The sequence below is a fragment of the Cannabis sativa genome, chromosome 4 (assembly GCF_029168945.1).
Source record: "Cannabis sativa cultivar Pink pepper isolate KNU-18-1 chromosome 4, ASM2916894v1, whole genome shotgun sequence".
In the NCBI taxonomy this organism is placed as follows: domain Eukaryota; kingdom Viridiplantae; phylum Streptophyta; class Magnoliopsida; order Rosales; family Cannabaceae; genus Cannabis; species Cannabis sativa.
In genome coordinates, this window is record NC_083604.1 from 20378140 (window position 1) to 20393387 (window position 15248).

Consider the following 15248-nt stretch of genomic DNA (forward strand, 5'->3'; position numbering starts at 1 on the left):
ATTTGTAACAGGTATAATTTACAATCTTCTTTCATCTGTGTATGACCTAGCAACATGATAGGACCCATCCAAAGTGTGCCTGTGTGAGCCTATGTGTTTAATTTGATTATAGATACATATAGGTTGTTGTTGCTAAAATAAATTATCATAGTTCTTGATAGAATTTATTTAGGCCGATTTAGTTATTGGGCTTATTCAATTAATAACAGTTGTTCTTATTAAGGTTAAATTCCTCTCTTTTGGGCCTTGTGTGAGAGTTGGGAGCCATAGAAGTGGGTACGACATACTGAACCCAGCACCCCCTCACATGAACCACCCCAATTGTGAAGGCCCATTTGCCTGATTTGAACAACTGTACTAGGTTAATTACACTAGTTTAACCTAATAAAATTGATTAGCAACATAATTAATTTCATTTATTTTGAAATTAATTTAAGAAAATTATAGTTTAAAGAATTTTTTATTCTAAGCTAAACTATATGTATTTTCTTGTATTTAATTAAATATAGAATTATAACCATCTAGATTCTTTCTGGAACTTAATTTAAATTTTTCATTAAATATTCTTATTTAAGTTGATATTTAGTTATCTACAACTAACCAACTTAAATCTGAATATCTTTTGAATTTCAAATTTCAAAATTAAGTTGAGGAATTTTAGGCATTGGTTGTTAAAATTCTTAAGATATTTTTTTAAGTTAATATCTTTTCGAATATTAACTTAAAATGGAATATTTTCAAATTAAGTGGTTACAACTTAATTTTTTATATTTAATTAAATTTAAATTTAAAAAATATTTAAGTTCTAGATTTTTTCTAATACAACTTAAATTAGATTATTTTTTTTTTCAAATTTTGTGGAAAAGATACTTAGTCAAATAAGATATTTTCTAGATAGTTATTTCTAGACTACTTATTATTTATAATATTAAATAGGAAAATATTATACATTGTGAAATTAATTATTTATATAATTAATTTTGGTACAATTTATTTTAAGTATATTTTTCCTAGTATTAAACTAGAGACTAATAATTAAGCCTTCTCTACACTTAATAATATTTTTTGAATTTAATACATTTAATTAATTTGAAAATTGAATATCTAAGTTGATTTTTATCATCATACTTAAATATTTCTTTTTCACGACATTTAATTAAATAGAAAATTATTTTTAGTTGAAATTTATTTTTTCAACTAAATTTAAATAATTTTCAAAATATATTTTTTCTTTATTTTATTAAGCAATTTTCGAAATTGCATTTCTTAAATGCTAGAATTTCGAATTTTATCTTGAAAAATAGATTAAGTTGTAAATTAATTATTTATTTTAATTAATTCTTGGATCAACTTAAATCAAAGATTTTTTCATTTATTGATTAATTTAAAATAAATTGAATTAAAGTATATTATTAGAAATTGAATTAATTAGTCAAAGGAAAATCTAGATAGATGATATTTTTGCTTGAAGTATTTTTCTAGTGTATTTAATTAAATAGAAAATTAATATTTAAGTTGATTTTCATCATCATACTTAAATATTTGAAATTTTTCTTATATATTTAATTAAATAGGAAAATTATATTTTTTGTTGTAAATTAATTTTATTAATTAATTTTGGGCCAACATTAAATTAGAATAATTTTTCCAAGATTAATTTTTTATTTTAACATGCATTTTCGAAAATTGTATTCTTAAATACTTTAATTTTTCGAAATGCAATATATATTTATAGAAAATTAAATTTGAGTTGTAAATTAATTTATATTAATTTTGTAACAACTTAAATTGAATATTTTTCTAAATATTTATTGGAAATTATTACTAAGATGGAAATAATTCATGTTATTTTCATATCCATCTAAGTAAAATTTATAAATATTAAGTTAAAATTTATATTTAGAATTTTTCGTTCTAAATTGGAAATTTTAAATAAATATATATTTAAAATAAATAAATTAAATAAAGAGAATCAAAGAAAATACAACTCACTTTAAATAATGAGCTTGACTATTATTAAGATATTCGATCTCCATTGTTGGTCTTACAAAAGTTAAATGTTTTCAATATAACCTCGAGACGCTAGACTTCGTCCCCCTATGGATGGTTATTCGTTGAACGCATTTAACACCGTAAGATTTCATTTGATAAGTGTTTTGTGAGTTTTCGTCTCTATTTAGACTCTCCCCTACGGTGACTACTTAGAGATAAACTCATAAAACATGAAACAATGGTGGAAGCTCATAAAATGAGAATAAACTTGACTCTCGCCTACCGGGACAACGTTGGATTCTTATTTTGATCGAATAAAAGGTTGCTAGAATGGTTTCTATTTTAGATGAGCTGACAACTCTATTCAATAAATGATGCTTTGACTCTCGCCTACCGGGACACTGTATCAGTTTGTTGAAAACCTTGGAAATTATTTAGGATTGTATGTTTTATTATTTTCACTAGTCATTCCTACTTGCTATATGTTTATAATTTCTGAATTGTGTATGAATTTATATTGAACCATGTTATTTTCTGTTATTAAGTTGTAGTTTAATTTCGAATCTTCATTGTTGGTCTAACATTTTTTGTTTTTCTAATGAGATAAATCCTTAATGGATTTTCACCATTAGACATACATAATAGTGTAAGATCTCGAAAGATAAATATTGTATATGCAACATCTAGCTGTTCATCAATTGATGACACCTTAGACTAGTATTTTTACAATATGAAACAAGAAGATTACATAAATAAGATTACTTTGTCTTTCGCTAATGAAGCATCGTTGGATTCTTATTTATAAACGAAATTATCCTAATTCCTCTTAGCTTATTCATTTCGAATTAGCTTCAAAACATATCATTGGATGAATGGTCTATAAATCATTTCATGTCATTCTATATTTTCTCTTAAGAAATTAAATGACCGCTTATGATTATAATCCCGAAATTCTATTCCCAATTGATATAAATCCTCAATCTTAGAAATCTCCTACTTGTATGGGCAAATCTGACTTAGAGTTTGTATTAGTAGTGGTGGTCCAAGAAAGAATTACTCATTATATTTGGTTGAATTTAAGTCTTTGACTTTAATTTTAGAATCCAAACAGAAATTTTCTTATATTTCTAATTCCAGAATACAATGCAGTTACACTTTCTCAAGTGTTTAATATCTATCTTCTATTAATGGATTAAAACTGTATGGAATATGAGTTAGGTATTGTGTGACCAGGATCCACTTGCAGTATTCTAAGAACTCTTTGATGTAACTAAACCTATGTCATCATAGACACTACCACATTTTTTTTAATCTATGGCATTTGTATCTTGTTCATAGTGGATTTGACAAGATCAATCTCTGCAAAGAGTTAATATGCCTATATCCACTGAAAGTAGTTCATCTCATTCGCAGATGGATGTACATTCAGGGGTGGATATGAGTTTTTCGTTGTATTCTTAAAACGATCACTCTAGATTATACCTTATGCAAAGAAATTTGAAATGTTTGAAAAATTTCATTAATTTCTAGCAATGGTTAAAACCATTAAGGTAAGTGGTTAAAGATCTTGCGAACTGATAGGGGTGGAGAAATAATTAGTAGATATGCAGTTCAAAGATCATTAAATTGATTTTTGAATTATATCCAAACTTACCTCCCCAGAAATTTCGAGTTGCATGTTAATGATTAGTTACTAGTCGTTGCCTAATTCCTTCTATGGTAATACAATTTCAGAATGATGTAATGGTTGTATACTTAATGTAAAACATTACTAGATTCATGGATGCCCTAATCAAAAATCTTAAGAAAAGCTAGAACTGTTAACCATGGTTTGTTAGCTATTCTAAGTGATTAGGGGTGGACCATCCCATTGTCAATAGATAAGAAAGTGTTTGTTCAAACAAATACTACTTTTCTAAGAAAATGACTAAGTCTGAAAAACAAGTAGCAAATAAAGGAGATATTTAATTCTTGATTCCAAAAGTGTTCTATCATCTTATATAACATATGATGATCCCACTGCCTCTGTTGTCTTGTCACAACCGAAGAGATCAATACCATTTTCTTAGACATAATTCACGGTACCTTGTCGTAGTGGGAGAGTTTCTAGGAACTCACCTTCTTATGACTTGGTAGACACTAGTGATTAAAATCCATTGTGAGTTTAAACAAGTAATGGATTGTCAAGATAAGAAACTAAGAAGAAAGCCAATAGAACTATGGTTTAATCCATTCACATGGAGTAACCTAAAGTTTTCTATTACAAGGACATAAAAGGAAATTTTAGTTAATAAGTCTATTCAATGGACTTAACAAAACTTCCTGTTCCTAGTATTATAGGTTTGAGTTTATCTAAACCTATGGCTTGTGGTATACCTGGTAATTACTTACTCTAATGCAAGCAACTTACTTTAGTAAGATGCTAAAGCATTTTCTTTCTAATGGCAATCTATAGAAACTTCACAACTTCTTAGGTATAGATTTTATTTATTTAAGGAGAAATCTTAACTATTCTAGAAAAGATAAAGCCATGAAAGAATTTCTTATATCAACAGTGAGAGGTCTTAGATATGCTTTTGTATGCCTTAGACCAGACACCTGCTGTTGAGTGGGAGTAATGAGTAGGTATCAGATTAATCCAGGAGAAGAACAATGGAAGACAATGAAGTAAATCCTAAGATTAAGAAGAGGAACTATATGTTAGTCTATAAGGGTGTGTTTAAAACTCTTAGACTACACCATATCAGATTTCGAAATTTGCCTTTGTGCTAGTAAATATTTCTGATAAGATGGTGGTTACTCTGGGGGTGGAATAGTGATTTTGGAGAAGTGTAAAAACCTATCTGAAGTCTCTAGGTCTACCAGAGAGGGGCTGAATGTTAAGGTTGCAGGAAAGGTACTTATTCAGTCTAAGGAAAGTTCTATACATTTTTGGCATCATTCCAAATTGCCTTAAACTACTAGTGTTAATTTCCTGATTAACCATAAGTAGTTGCCAAAGATATAGAATCCAGTGTCCCAAGAGAGTAGACATATAGAGAGGAATTTCACATTATCAATGATTTTGTGATTAAAGGAAGAGTAATAGTGGAGAAAAGGTTGTGGTTAATTCAACTTTTCAGATCCTATTACGAGGAGTTTACTACTACTACACTTGATTTGTATATCAAGGTGTTGAGATTATTTGAAACGCACTTTTTGTTTTATATTAGTGCAAGTGGGAGTTTGTTGGGTTTTATGCCCTAAATAAAACTCATTTCAATATAATCAGATTTACTTATTAATATAGATCAGAAATAACATTTAATGTTGCATGGTTCACATGATTTTATTTCATGATTATATGTACATAATGTATAAATTCATCTGAAACCCTTTTCACATACTTGATCCTGTTTGTTGTGCCGTCAACACATTGGAAAGTAAACATGACTATGTGAATAAAGTTTCCTAGATTTATCAGACACAGGGTTTTACTGATATGATAATCTACAACAAGAGTTTACTTGTATTTGGAGAAATACTATGTTCTTTCCAGAACATTGGTTAAAGTAAAGATCAGGTTGGATGCATGGAGTATGCATCGGAAGGGATCGATATTGAACTTTGACTTAGATTTAATTAAACTTACCGTAAAATCTATTAAGTCAATATCGCCTAGTTGATCCTAGATCAAATGATCTTAATCCTGTTATGATTAGGCTCAATCTTGAAAGGCTATTCGTGTTCCTTGAATTGTTAGTTAAGCCTACTTTTAGGTCAGGGTGATACGTACATTTTGGGAACACGGTAGTGCAATTGAGTGGGAGCGCTAGCATAAACATGGAATCTATAGCTTCTATCTGGTGAATAGTAAGCAAAGGATGATCTCCTTCGAGCTTGACCAAACGAAAGTAAATGGTGGAGATCTCATTTCACATAAGCTGAAATATCATTTATACGGGGTCAAGTGTTTTAAGGATAAAATACATAGTAGGGTGTTACGGTAATTTAATCCCTTTACTGTGTAGATCATTCATATAGAGGATCATTGATCACATTAGGATTATAACAATGGATAACTAATGATGTGTCTATATGGTGGAACATATAGAGCATTCTATATACTGAGAGTGCAATTCTAAGTTCTATGCGTGGATTCAACGAAGAATTAATAAGTTAGTAAATTTTAGTGCTAAATTCTTGATCTACTTATTGGAAGCTCGGTTATATAGACCCATGGTCCCCCCACTAGTTGAGATAATATTGCTTGTAAGACTCATGTAATTGGTTTTGATTAATCAATTATAATTCTCAAATTAGACTATGTCTATTTGTGAATTTTTCACTAAGTAAGGGCGAAATTATAAAGAAAGAGTTTATAGGGGCATATTTGTTAATTATGATACTTTGTATGGTTCAATTAATAAATATGATAAATGACAATATTATTTAATAATTATTTATAGTTATTAAATAGTTAGAATTGGCATTTAAATGGTTGAATTAGAAAATTGGCGTTTTTGAGAAAATCAGATGCAGAAAAGATAAAACTGCAAAATTGCAAAAAGTGAGGCCAAAATCCACTAGTATAGGGCCTGCCACTTTTGTAGGAAATTTAAATGATTTTTTCATTATTTTAATGCCAAATAATTCAAACCTAACCCTAGTGGAATGCTATAAATAGATAGTGAAGGCTTCAGGAAAATTACACTTAAATTTTCTATTTTTTCTTCAGAGAAAAACCTGAGCCTTTCTCTCTCCCTATCTTTAGCTGCCACTTTTTCTTTCTCTTCCCTCTTGAATTTCGAAATCCTTAGTGTATGAGTAGTGCCCACACACAGCAAGTGATACCTCAATCATAGTGAGGAAGATCATGAAGAAAGATCATCAGCAAAGGAGTTTCAGCATCAAAGATTCAGAGAAAGAGATCCAGGTTCAGATATTGATAATGCTCTGCTACAGAAAGTAATCAAGGGCTAGATATCTGAACGGAAGGAGTCATTATGTTTCGCTGCACCCAATGTAAGGTTTCCTAAACTTTATATGTGTTTATTTCATCGTTTTAGAAAGTTCTTATTTAGGTTGTTAATAAACATACTTGTGAGTAGATCTAAGATCCTGGTAAAATAATTTCCAACATGGCCTGCTGACTACCCTGTATGGGTAATTTTATATTAAATTTTCTACTTCTATATTGAGCCATGGGAACAAATTAGGGGCTAGATTAGACTAGACCTTTGACATACCCATGGGTGAATTTAATACATATTTAATTTGTAATTAACCCAATAATATTTCCCGTGTGCAGTATGAGTTTCGTGATAAAATTATGGACTTTGGTGACTCTCAGTACACTGAAGTAAAGATTCTTAGTGAATTTATGAACAATGATGCTTATAGAATGGAAGTTAATCAAAGACCTCTAATAGCGATCACAAATGTTGTGTCTTGGTGCAGTGACGGAATAAAATACAAGAAAAATGAAGTATGTCTTCTTCTCTTCCCCCTTCCTTAAAAGAGTGATTTGTTTTTTATACTCTGGACCCACTGGATAAAAGTACTTATTTAACAGGTTTTCTTAGATGTGGTGGAGAGCGAGAATATCTTTGTGTTGACTTCGCTTTTAGCCAACGACAATAAGTCTTTTTGATAAGCGATAAACGATGTGTCGTGAATACGTAATAAAGCAAATAATAATAATAATAAGACACAAAAATTTTATAGAGGTTCAGCCCCGAGCAGTTCGGTAATAGCCTAATCCTCGTTAGTTGTATTGACTTAAGAATAAGGAAGAAGATATCTTTTCTTATAGCTCTTACAATAATATCTCTGAATATATAATTCTTAAATAGCCTTATCTTATAGCGTTTCGGCGTATGATCTCTATTTTTTCGTCCTCCCTGCCCAGTGAACATTCCTCACTATTTATTGGGCAGGAAACTTGAGGAGGAAGAGTTTATTCTCTCATTACAAAGCGCATAAACACAAAGATCGTGGGATCATTGCTGAATGCTAGGATCGTGGGATTGAGGCTGTATACACCGATAGTGGAATCGTGTGTATGCCACATCCACGCAAGTTGATCCCTGAGTTATAGGGATTGAGCTGGTGACTCACGAAGTGCTTGGTTGAATTCGCTAAGTGTTGCTCATTCTGCACGGCTCGTTGGCATGTCCATCATGTACATGCCAGCGAGGCATCCTGCTCGGCATGTTCATCCGACCAGGTGCTCTAAGTTGATGCCACGTGTCACCATTCTTGTGATGCCACATTAGAGTGCCAATTTTGGGATATTATTTGCCCCCCAAGTCTGTGCGGGACCTCTGAGGTTGCGTATAGACTTATTCCGAGCTGGCTCTGCCTTTGAAAGGGGACATGTGTCGAGCATGACCGTTCGAGACTCGATGTGAAGCTGACTGGGCATCCCTTCGGTTTTCGGCTAATTAATGCTTTGACAATTAATATTTTGAAAATCCAAATTTCTCTCTCCACGGCTGACGGTTGGACTTGATTATTTTGATTTCCCATATTTGTTTTCAAGGCGGGAAGTCGAGGCGTCTAAGGTTCCTTTACGTATAGTTACCCTTTTGCCTATAAATACTTGGAGTACTGGCACATTACCTCATTTCATCACCCTTCGTTGTTAAGCAAACTTCAGAGCAAAAAGAGAGAGTTTTCAGGCTTCAAAGTTGCTGAAGAGCTTTCAGACGATTTCAGGCTTGCTTGTATCCGGACACTCGAATCTTTGAGTAAGTTTCTGATCCCCTTTATGTTTTTTCCTTTGCATGCTTGTGCTTTGAATGTAACTTTGCTGTAGAAAGAACATCGTAGGAAACCCTAGGGTTTGAAACTTCTGCGACTCTTATTTTCCATGTCCTTGCGTTAGCTTTCAACCGTAAGGCTTGTTTTAGAACTGCATTGTGTCTGTTTTCCATTCTGCTTTCTTCAAGCTTCATGAACTTTTTGCCCTAACTCAAGAAAAACTTTGTGACTTCTTGAGTTTAGACTTTTCTTTGAACATGATCGTTCTTTTAATCTGTTGGGTACTCCTGGTCGGCATATTTTCTTGTTTTTTCGCTTGATACTCCGTCCAACACTCATCTTGCGTGTTGTCTTTTGTAGATGAACCCTGGTGAGTCTTGGGAGCCCGAGCATCAAATCGACCAGGAACTGCTTCAACTTCTGTACGAAGTCCACCCTCGTCTTCGTGCTAATCCTCCTTCTGATTCTATACCCAGCCATAGAATGATGGCTCGTACCAAGAAAACTACGCGCCTAGCTGACGCTTCTGATCCCCAGGTGGCTCGGCTTGCCACCCTGCCCAACGCCGAACAGGATTTGGCAGTCCCAATGGAGGAGGACCGTGAGGGGGATGCTTCTGAAGTCTAGGAAATTGAGGAACTGGACGAGGCGCGTCCGGGCAGCCCTCCCGCTGCTGAGGGAGAGGAGGAGATTGAACCCCCTAACTATGGGGAGTACAATGAGGTTGGGCAACAAGTTGATGCTGACGGGAACGTCTTGGTTGCGGGCATCGACTACGTCACTGAGGAGCTTGCTGAGGCGGTTCCTCATAGGAGGCAGGGTGCCTTGGGCGCTAGATGGGTGAGTCCTCCGTCCAAGATTTCGGAGGCACGCCTCCGCACTCTCGACTAGGACGGATACCTTGGCGAGTTGGACTGCTTCATTCCCGCCCACAACAATCGCGCCTCAAACCCTGATAAGGGGATGTGAGCCTGGTCGGGGGCTCACGGCCAGCAAGGGGCGCTGATGCCCTTGCACAAGTACTTCGAGGATGTGGCGGACTTCTTCGGCCTCTGCCCGGCCCAGATTACTCCCAAAGGCATTAAGTATTTGTCTGCTCTCTTCGTCCTCTACGCTTCCCACGGATGGGGCGCTCCTTCTCCCCACCAGGTCGCTTGGTTCTTCGACCTGAAGTCTACCCCCAAGCAACGCAGGTCGGGGTATTTTTACTTCTCTTAGCTAGGCTTCAAGTGGTTGAGCGGGACGGACAACAAGGCCATCAGCAAAATAGGGTATTTTGTTGATGAGAACTTCATGGTGAAGGATCTGAACATCACCCGACTCGGTTTCAACAGATTCCGACATATCACCGTCCTCCCCTCACCCCCTTAGGGATAGGGCTCAAAAGCTTGCCCGGTTGCCGGCGGAAGACAAGGATATAATCCAGTTGACCTCCGATGCAAATTTGGTGCAGTACTGGCTCTACCCAAAGGACTTTTCTTCTAAGTCCGTGATGGGGAAGAAGAGGAAATCTGCTGCTGCTCGGCTTGAACGAGCTCATTCAGAGGATGAGTTGCTTCAACTGAAGCGTGAAGCTAAGTTGAAGGGAGGTGCTCGGGCAGAGCAGTATGCTCAGGAGTCCATGAATCCTGAAGATGAGGCCAAGGCTGAGGCTGAGGCTGAGCAGGTGGCTCCTTTGACGAGGAAGAAGAAACTCCCGGCCACGCCCAGGCCCGTGGAACACGGCATTCGCGTAAGGGAGCCCATTTCACCTGTTCGGCCATCCCATCCCTATGCTGGAAAAGGGAAGGCCGTTATGGCTGAGATAAAGTCGATGTCAGGTGATGATGGACTTCTGACTTTCTGGGTGGACCATCACTCTGCGCTTTACTTCTTTTTCTGCTTCTTGACTTTCATACTTTGTATTTTTTGTTGGTTTTTGCTAACCATGCTGTTTTTGCTCTGTGCAGACATGTCTCGGCAGATGATGGACGCCTTAAGGAAGAGGATGAGCGGAGGCTCTAGTGCTTCTCCTCCGGCCAAGAAGTCCAAGGCCAGAGAGGGGTCTTCAGAGAAGAGGCCTTCTGGAGAGGTCATTGATCTTTATGAGGAGCTGACTACAGAAAATCCTTCCACTCCCATATCTGCCAAGTCTAAGGAGTCTGGGCCACCAACATCTTGGTTCGAACTGGTCAGGATAATTCCTGAACGGGAGCAAGCACAAACTCCACCCATGCCCGTGTTGCCTGAGGTGAAGAAGGGCAGGGAGGTGATGGCTCATCACATGAACCGGCTGGTTCCTGAGGTCGGTGAGCAGCTGGCTGGTGCTGACGACTCTTCTCTGGATGTGTTGGTGGGTGTAGTCTTGAAGGAGCTTACCAGGGTTGGTCTTTTCTTTTCGACCCTTCCCTTTTAGCTTTTCATACTTAGCTTCTCATACTGACTTTTTCCTTTATGCAGGCCGGTTTGAAGTTGGCTTATACCTACTCCCGGGCTAAATCTGCTACTTCCAAGAGTACGGCTCTGTTCGAAACCTTGAGGGCGGAGGCGGACTTGGCCAAGAAGGAAGCTGAGGAGGCCAGGGCGGAGACTGCAGCTGCTCACCATGAGTTGGATGAGGCCAACAAGAAGCTTTTTGCCGCTGAGAAGAAGGTCACCGTGCTGACAAAGGACCTCGAGGCTGCTGATCACTTTGAGGAAACCATCGAGTCCTTATCTGCTGAGGTTGGTCGTCTTCAAGATGAGAGGACTTCTCTGCAGCAGGTCCTTCTTTGGTTGAAGGATGCTCAGACGGTCGAGGCAAACCGCTTGAGGGAGAATGTTGATGCTTTGGAGACTGCCGGCCTCGAGCTCTTCTTTGATTTCACTACTACAAAAGTGACGTTTTGCTTCAGTTTTAAAGTGACACATAAACTATTTGTGTCGGTTAGAGTAACCGACGTAATAACCACAGACGCAAAAAGTCATATTTTTTGCTTCAGTTTAGAACCGACGCCAAATGTTTTTTTTGCTTCGGTTATGAACCGAAACAAAAAAAAAAATTTTTGCTTCGGTTCATAACTGAAGGAAATAGTAGTGCACCGACGCTAATTAGATTTTTACTTCGATTATAAACTGAAGCAAAAAAATAATAAAAAAAATTGAACAAAATTATTAGATCTGTGATTTACAAAATAATATACATTAGACCCAATATCCTTTTATAGTTTCAGATAACAATAAACCTTAACTAAAACCTTGTTTTTTCCCATTACTTTGACTACTTCTCCAACATATGATCCAGGCTCCTGAAGTAGCTGTAGCTCTTCCCTAAGCATCCTCACTGTTGAATTACATAAATAAACAAAATCACTAATTGATGCAACAATTCCAGATTACAAAATAATAACCCAACATGTTAAAAAAGTTTAATACTTGACTCCCAATATAACAAAATCTACCTATGAAAATGGACGAATTCAAGCAGAAACAATAATCAGTTGCATGTAAATCACCAAAAAGAGTCTTTCTGAAAGTGCGTTTTACTTTTAATCTTTTTATATTATTTCCTGGTACTTTTATTAAAATTTTCTCATTGACATTTTTGTAGTTTTTATGATTAGTACGAAGTGCTTGACAGTTCCAATTCATAGTCCGAAATTTAAAGCTCACACAAAGAAACTATAATCTAATCTATATATAGGAAATGACTCCTCCAAATGAATTGGAAGAAACTTCAATCTACAAGTTAATGATCAGCTTTTGGAGACAACTGGATGATTTAACATCTTGGAAGCCAACAATGTTTAGTTCAGTAGTTAAAAAATAGTGTATGAATGGTTGGCAATAGCATATCCCATTGGCAACCATTAATTTGGCAGGAACAATGTCTAACATAAAGTAAAACGTAACCCAACAGAGTAAGCAACACCAAAAATGAAAAACAAAAATGATCTTAATGAGACATAAATTGAATTGAAGCAAGATTTATAAGTAACGCTGTAATTTCTAATATAAGTTATCCTCAGCACTCTTATATAATGATACCAAGCACGAACATAACACAAATGTAATGATACCATTGCAATTTCTAATCACAGTTAACCTAAGCACTCTTATATAATGATACCAAACACAAACATAGCACAAATATAATCCTCAACACTCATTTCAATAATCAAACAAGTACTATTGCATATTTGTCATTGAATATATAAAATATTTGCATTGTTTACTTGGTGTAGTGGACAAAAAAAAATTTCTTCATTAGATAAGATCAAGGTGATTGTGAAAAAGTCTTTTGGTATATTCATTTCAAGCTTTGGACGATATAACTTTTTTTGTATAAAAATGTCAAACAACAGAAAAGAACTCACTAACATTACTTGATTTTTTTTTTCTAATTTCTACCATTTGTTGTAATCTTTTCCCTAGCAACACAGAAACATAACCGAGATTAACTTCTCCTCTATCAACTGAGTTTATAAATTACAAACACTAAAAATTGAAACCAAACAAACCATACTCAAGAACATAATTTAATCATAAAATATATCATGATTCAAATCTCCAAACATGTTCTAATAAAATATGCCTTAGCAATTAGTAGTCATCATCAACGCTTCTAAACTAGAGATTTTCATCAACGAGTATATTGAAAATAAAAAATATACCTCAATAGAGAATTTAAAAAACCGTTCTAAAGCAGCTGCAATCCAAAGCAATCACCCAACCACTGAAATCCAAATGTATGACAGAGCTCCATGCTTCCAAAAACAAAAACACAATTTAATTTTAAAAAATAATAATTATAATTATAATCATTTTACACTTACAAGTACATATTGATAGTTAGGAAGACTTACTATCATGCTAGTCATCCAAAATCAAGGTTGTCTATGAAATAATTGGGTCTGTTGGCACCAAATCAAGAATGTTTATCAAATTTACTCTCGGACTCATACTAGCATAGCAAGCCCGTAGGTGTAGTTGTTGAAAAATGTTGTAATTCAACAACACATTAATTCAACATGAACAACACCAATTCAAATCTACAAACACCATAAAAGAATGAAACTTAAAACAAGAAATTCAAAGCAGATTTTTATCCAGGTTCGGCCAAAAACAATGCCTACTTCCTGCTACCCCCTTTGGTATTCATTCCATTCATTTGATTCAGAGTTACAATCAACACCAAGTATGTTACACAGCCTCAAAGTTTGTACAAGAGAATACCCGATTCTCTCACTCAGGCACTCCAAGATTCTCGACTTGGACAGTGCCTCACTACAACTTTTTCACTCTGTTTTTCACTCTCCAATTAGATCACTCACTCTCTAATTTTCTCTCTTCTTTCTAACTGAGCTCACATGCCTTTATATATAGGCTTACAAGAGGACAAGATAGAGGAATAACTAACTTAACTACCCGAACTTTGAGGAGTGAAAACATAACTGAAATAAACTAACTTTCCAACAAACTTGGAACTTGACAAAAGTCAACCTGTTTACTTGCTTGGATTACAAAAAACCTACAAATTCCACCTTAATCCAAACACAGTAAACAAGATGAGAAAGACAATAAGGGGTATACCAGTCAACTCAGGTAGAAGTTATGTTAAGCAAATCCAAGCAATGCTTGAATTTGCTAACAGATAAGACCTTGGTGCCTGCATCTGCAGGGTTTTCTTCACTGGGAATCTTTTTCAGTTCAACTTCTCCTTCTTCTACCTTGTCTCTGATCCAAAACAATCTAACATCGATGTATTTTGACCTCTCATGGTAGACTGGATTTTTGCAAAGATGAATTGCAGACTGACTGTCTGAAAATACAGTCACTTTTCTGAGCTTCATTTGAATTTCACTCAAAATTCCTTTTAGCCATACTGCCTCCTTGAAGGCTTCAGTAGTGGCCATGAACTCAGCTTCTGTTGTTGATAAGGCTACTACTGGTTGGAGCTGAACTTTCCAACTGATGCAGCATTCATTTAATTGAAAACAGTAGCTGGTTATAGACTTTCTAGTGTCTCTGTTGCTGGCATAGTCAGCATCAACAAAACCTTCTAGTTTCATCTTAGAACCAGTTTTGTTGAATTTTAAACCATAGCTTGCAGTGCCTTTTAGATATCTCAATAGCCACTTTAGTCCTTTCCAATGCTCTTCTCCAGGATTGGACATAAATCTACTTAAAACACTCACTGCATAGGCTATATCTGGCCTTGTGCTTATCATGGTGTACATGACACTACCAATAGCTTCAGCATATGGCACCTCTTTCATTTCTTTTTGTTCTTTGTCAGTCTTAGGAGACTGATCAATGGATAGAATGAAATGGCCAGCAAGAGGCTGTTGAAATTTATTTTACCAGGATCTTAGATCTACTCACAAGTATGTTTATTAACACCCTAAATATGAACTTTCTAAAACGATAAAATAAACACATATAAAGTTTAAGAAACCTTACATTGGGTGCAGCGGAATAATATGACTCCTTCCCTTCAGATATCTAGCCCTTGATTCCTTTCTGTAGCAGAGCATTATCAATATCTGAACCTG

General features: G+C 35.3%; 1 protein-coding gene across 1 annotated transcript; it reads right to left on the reverse strand.

Moving 5' to 3' along the window:
- Nucleotides 1-14294: 14294 nt before the first annotated feature.
- On the reverse strand, nt 14295-14972 carry LOC133036852 (secreted RxLR effector protein 161-like). Its single transcript, XM_061113613.1, has one exon. The coding sequence runs from the start codon at nt 14970-14972 to the stop codon at nt 14295-14297; it is 678 nt and encodes a 225-aa protein (XP_060969596.1).
- Nucleotides 14973-15248: the final 276 nt, after the last annotated feature.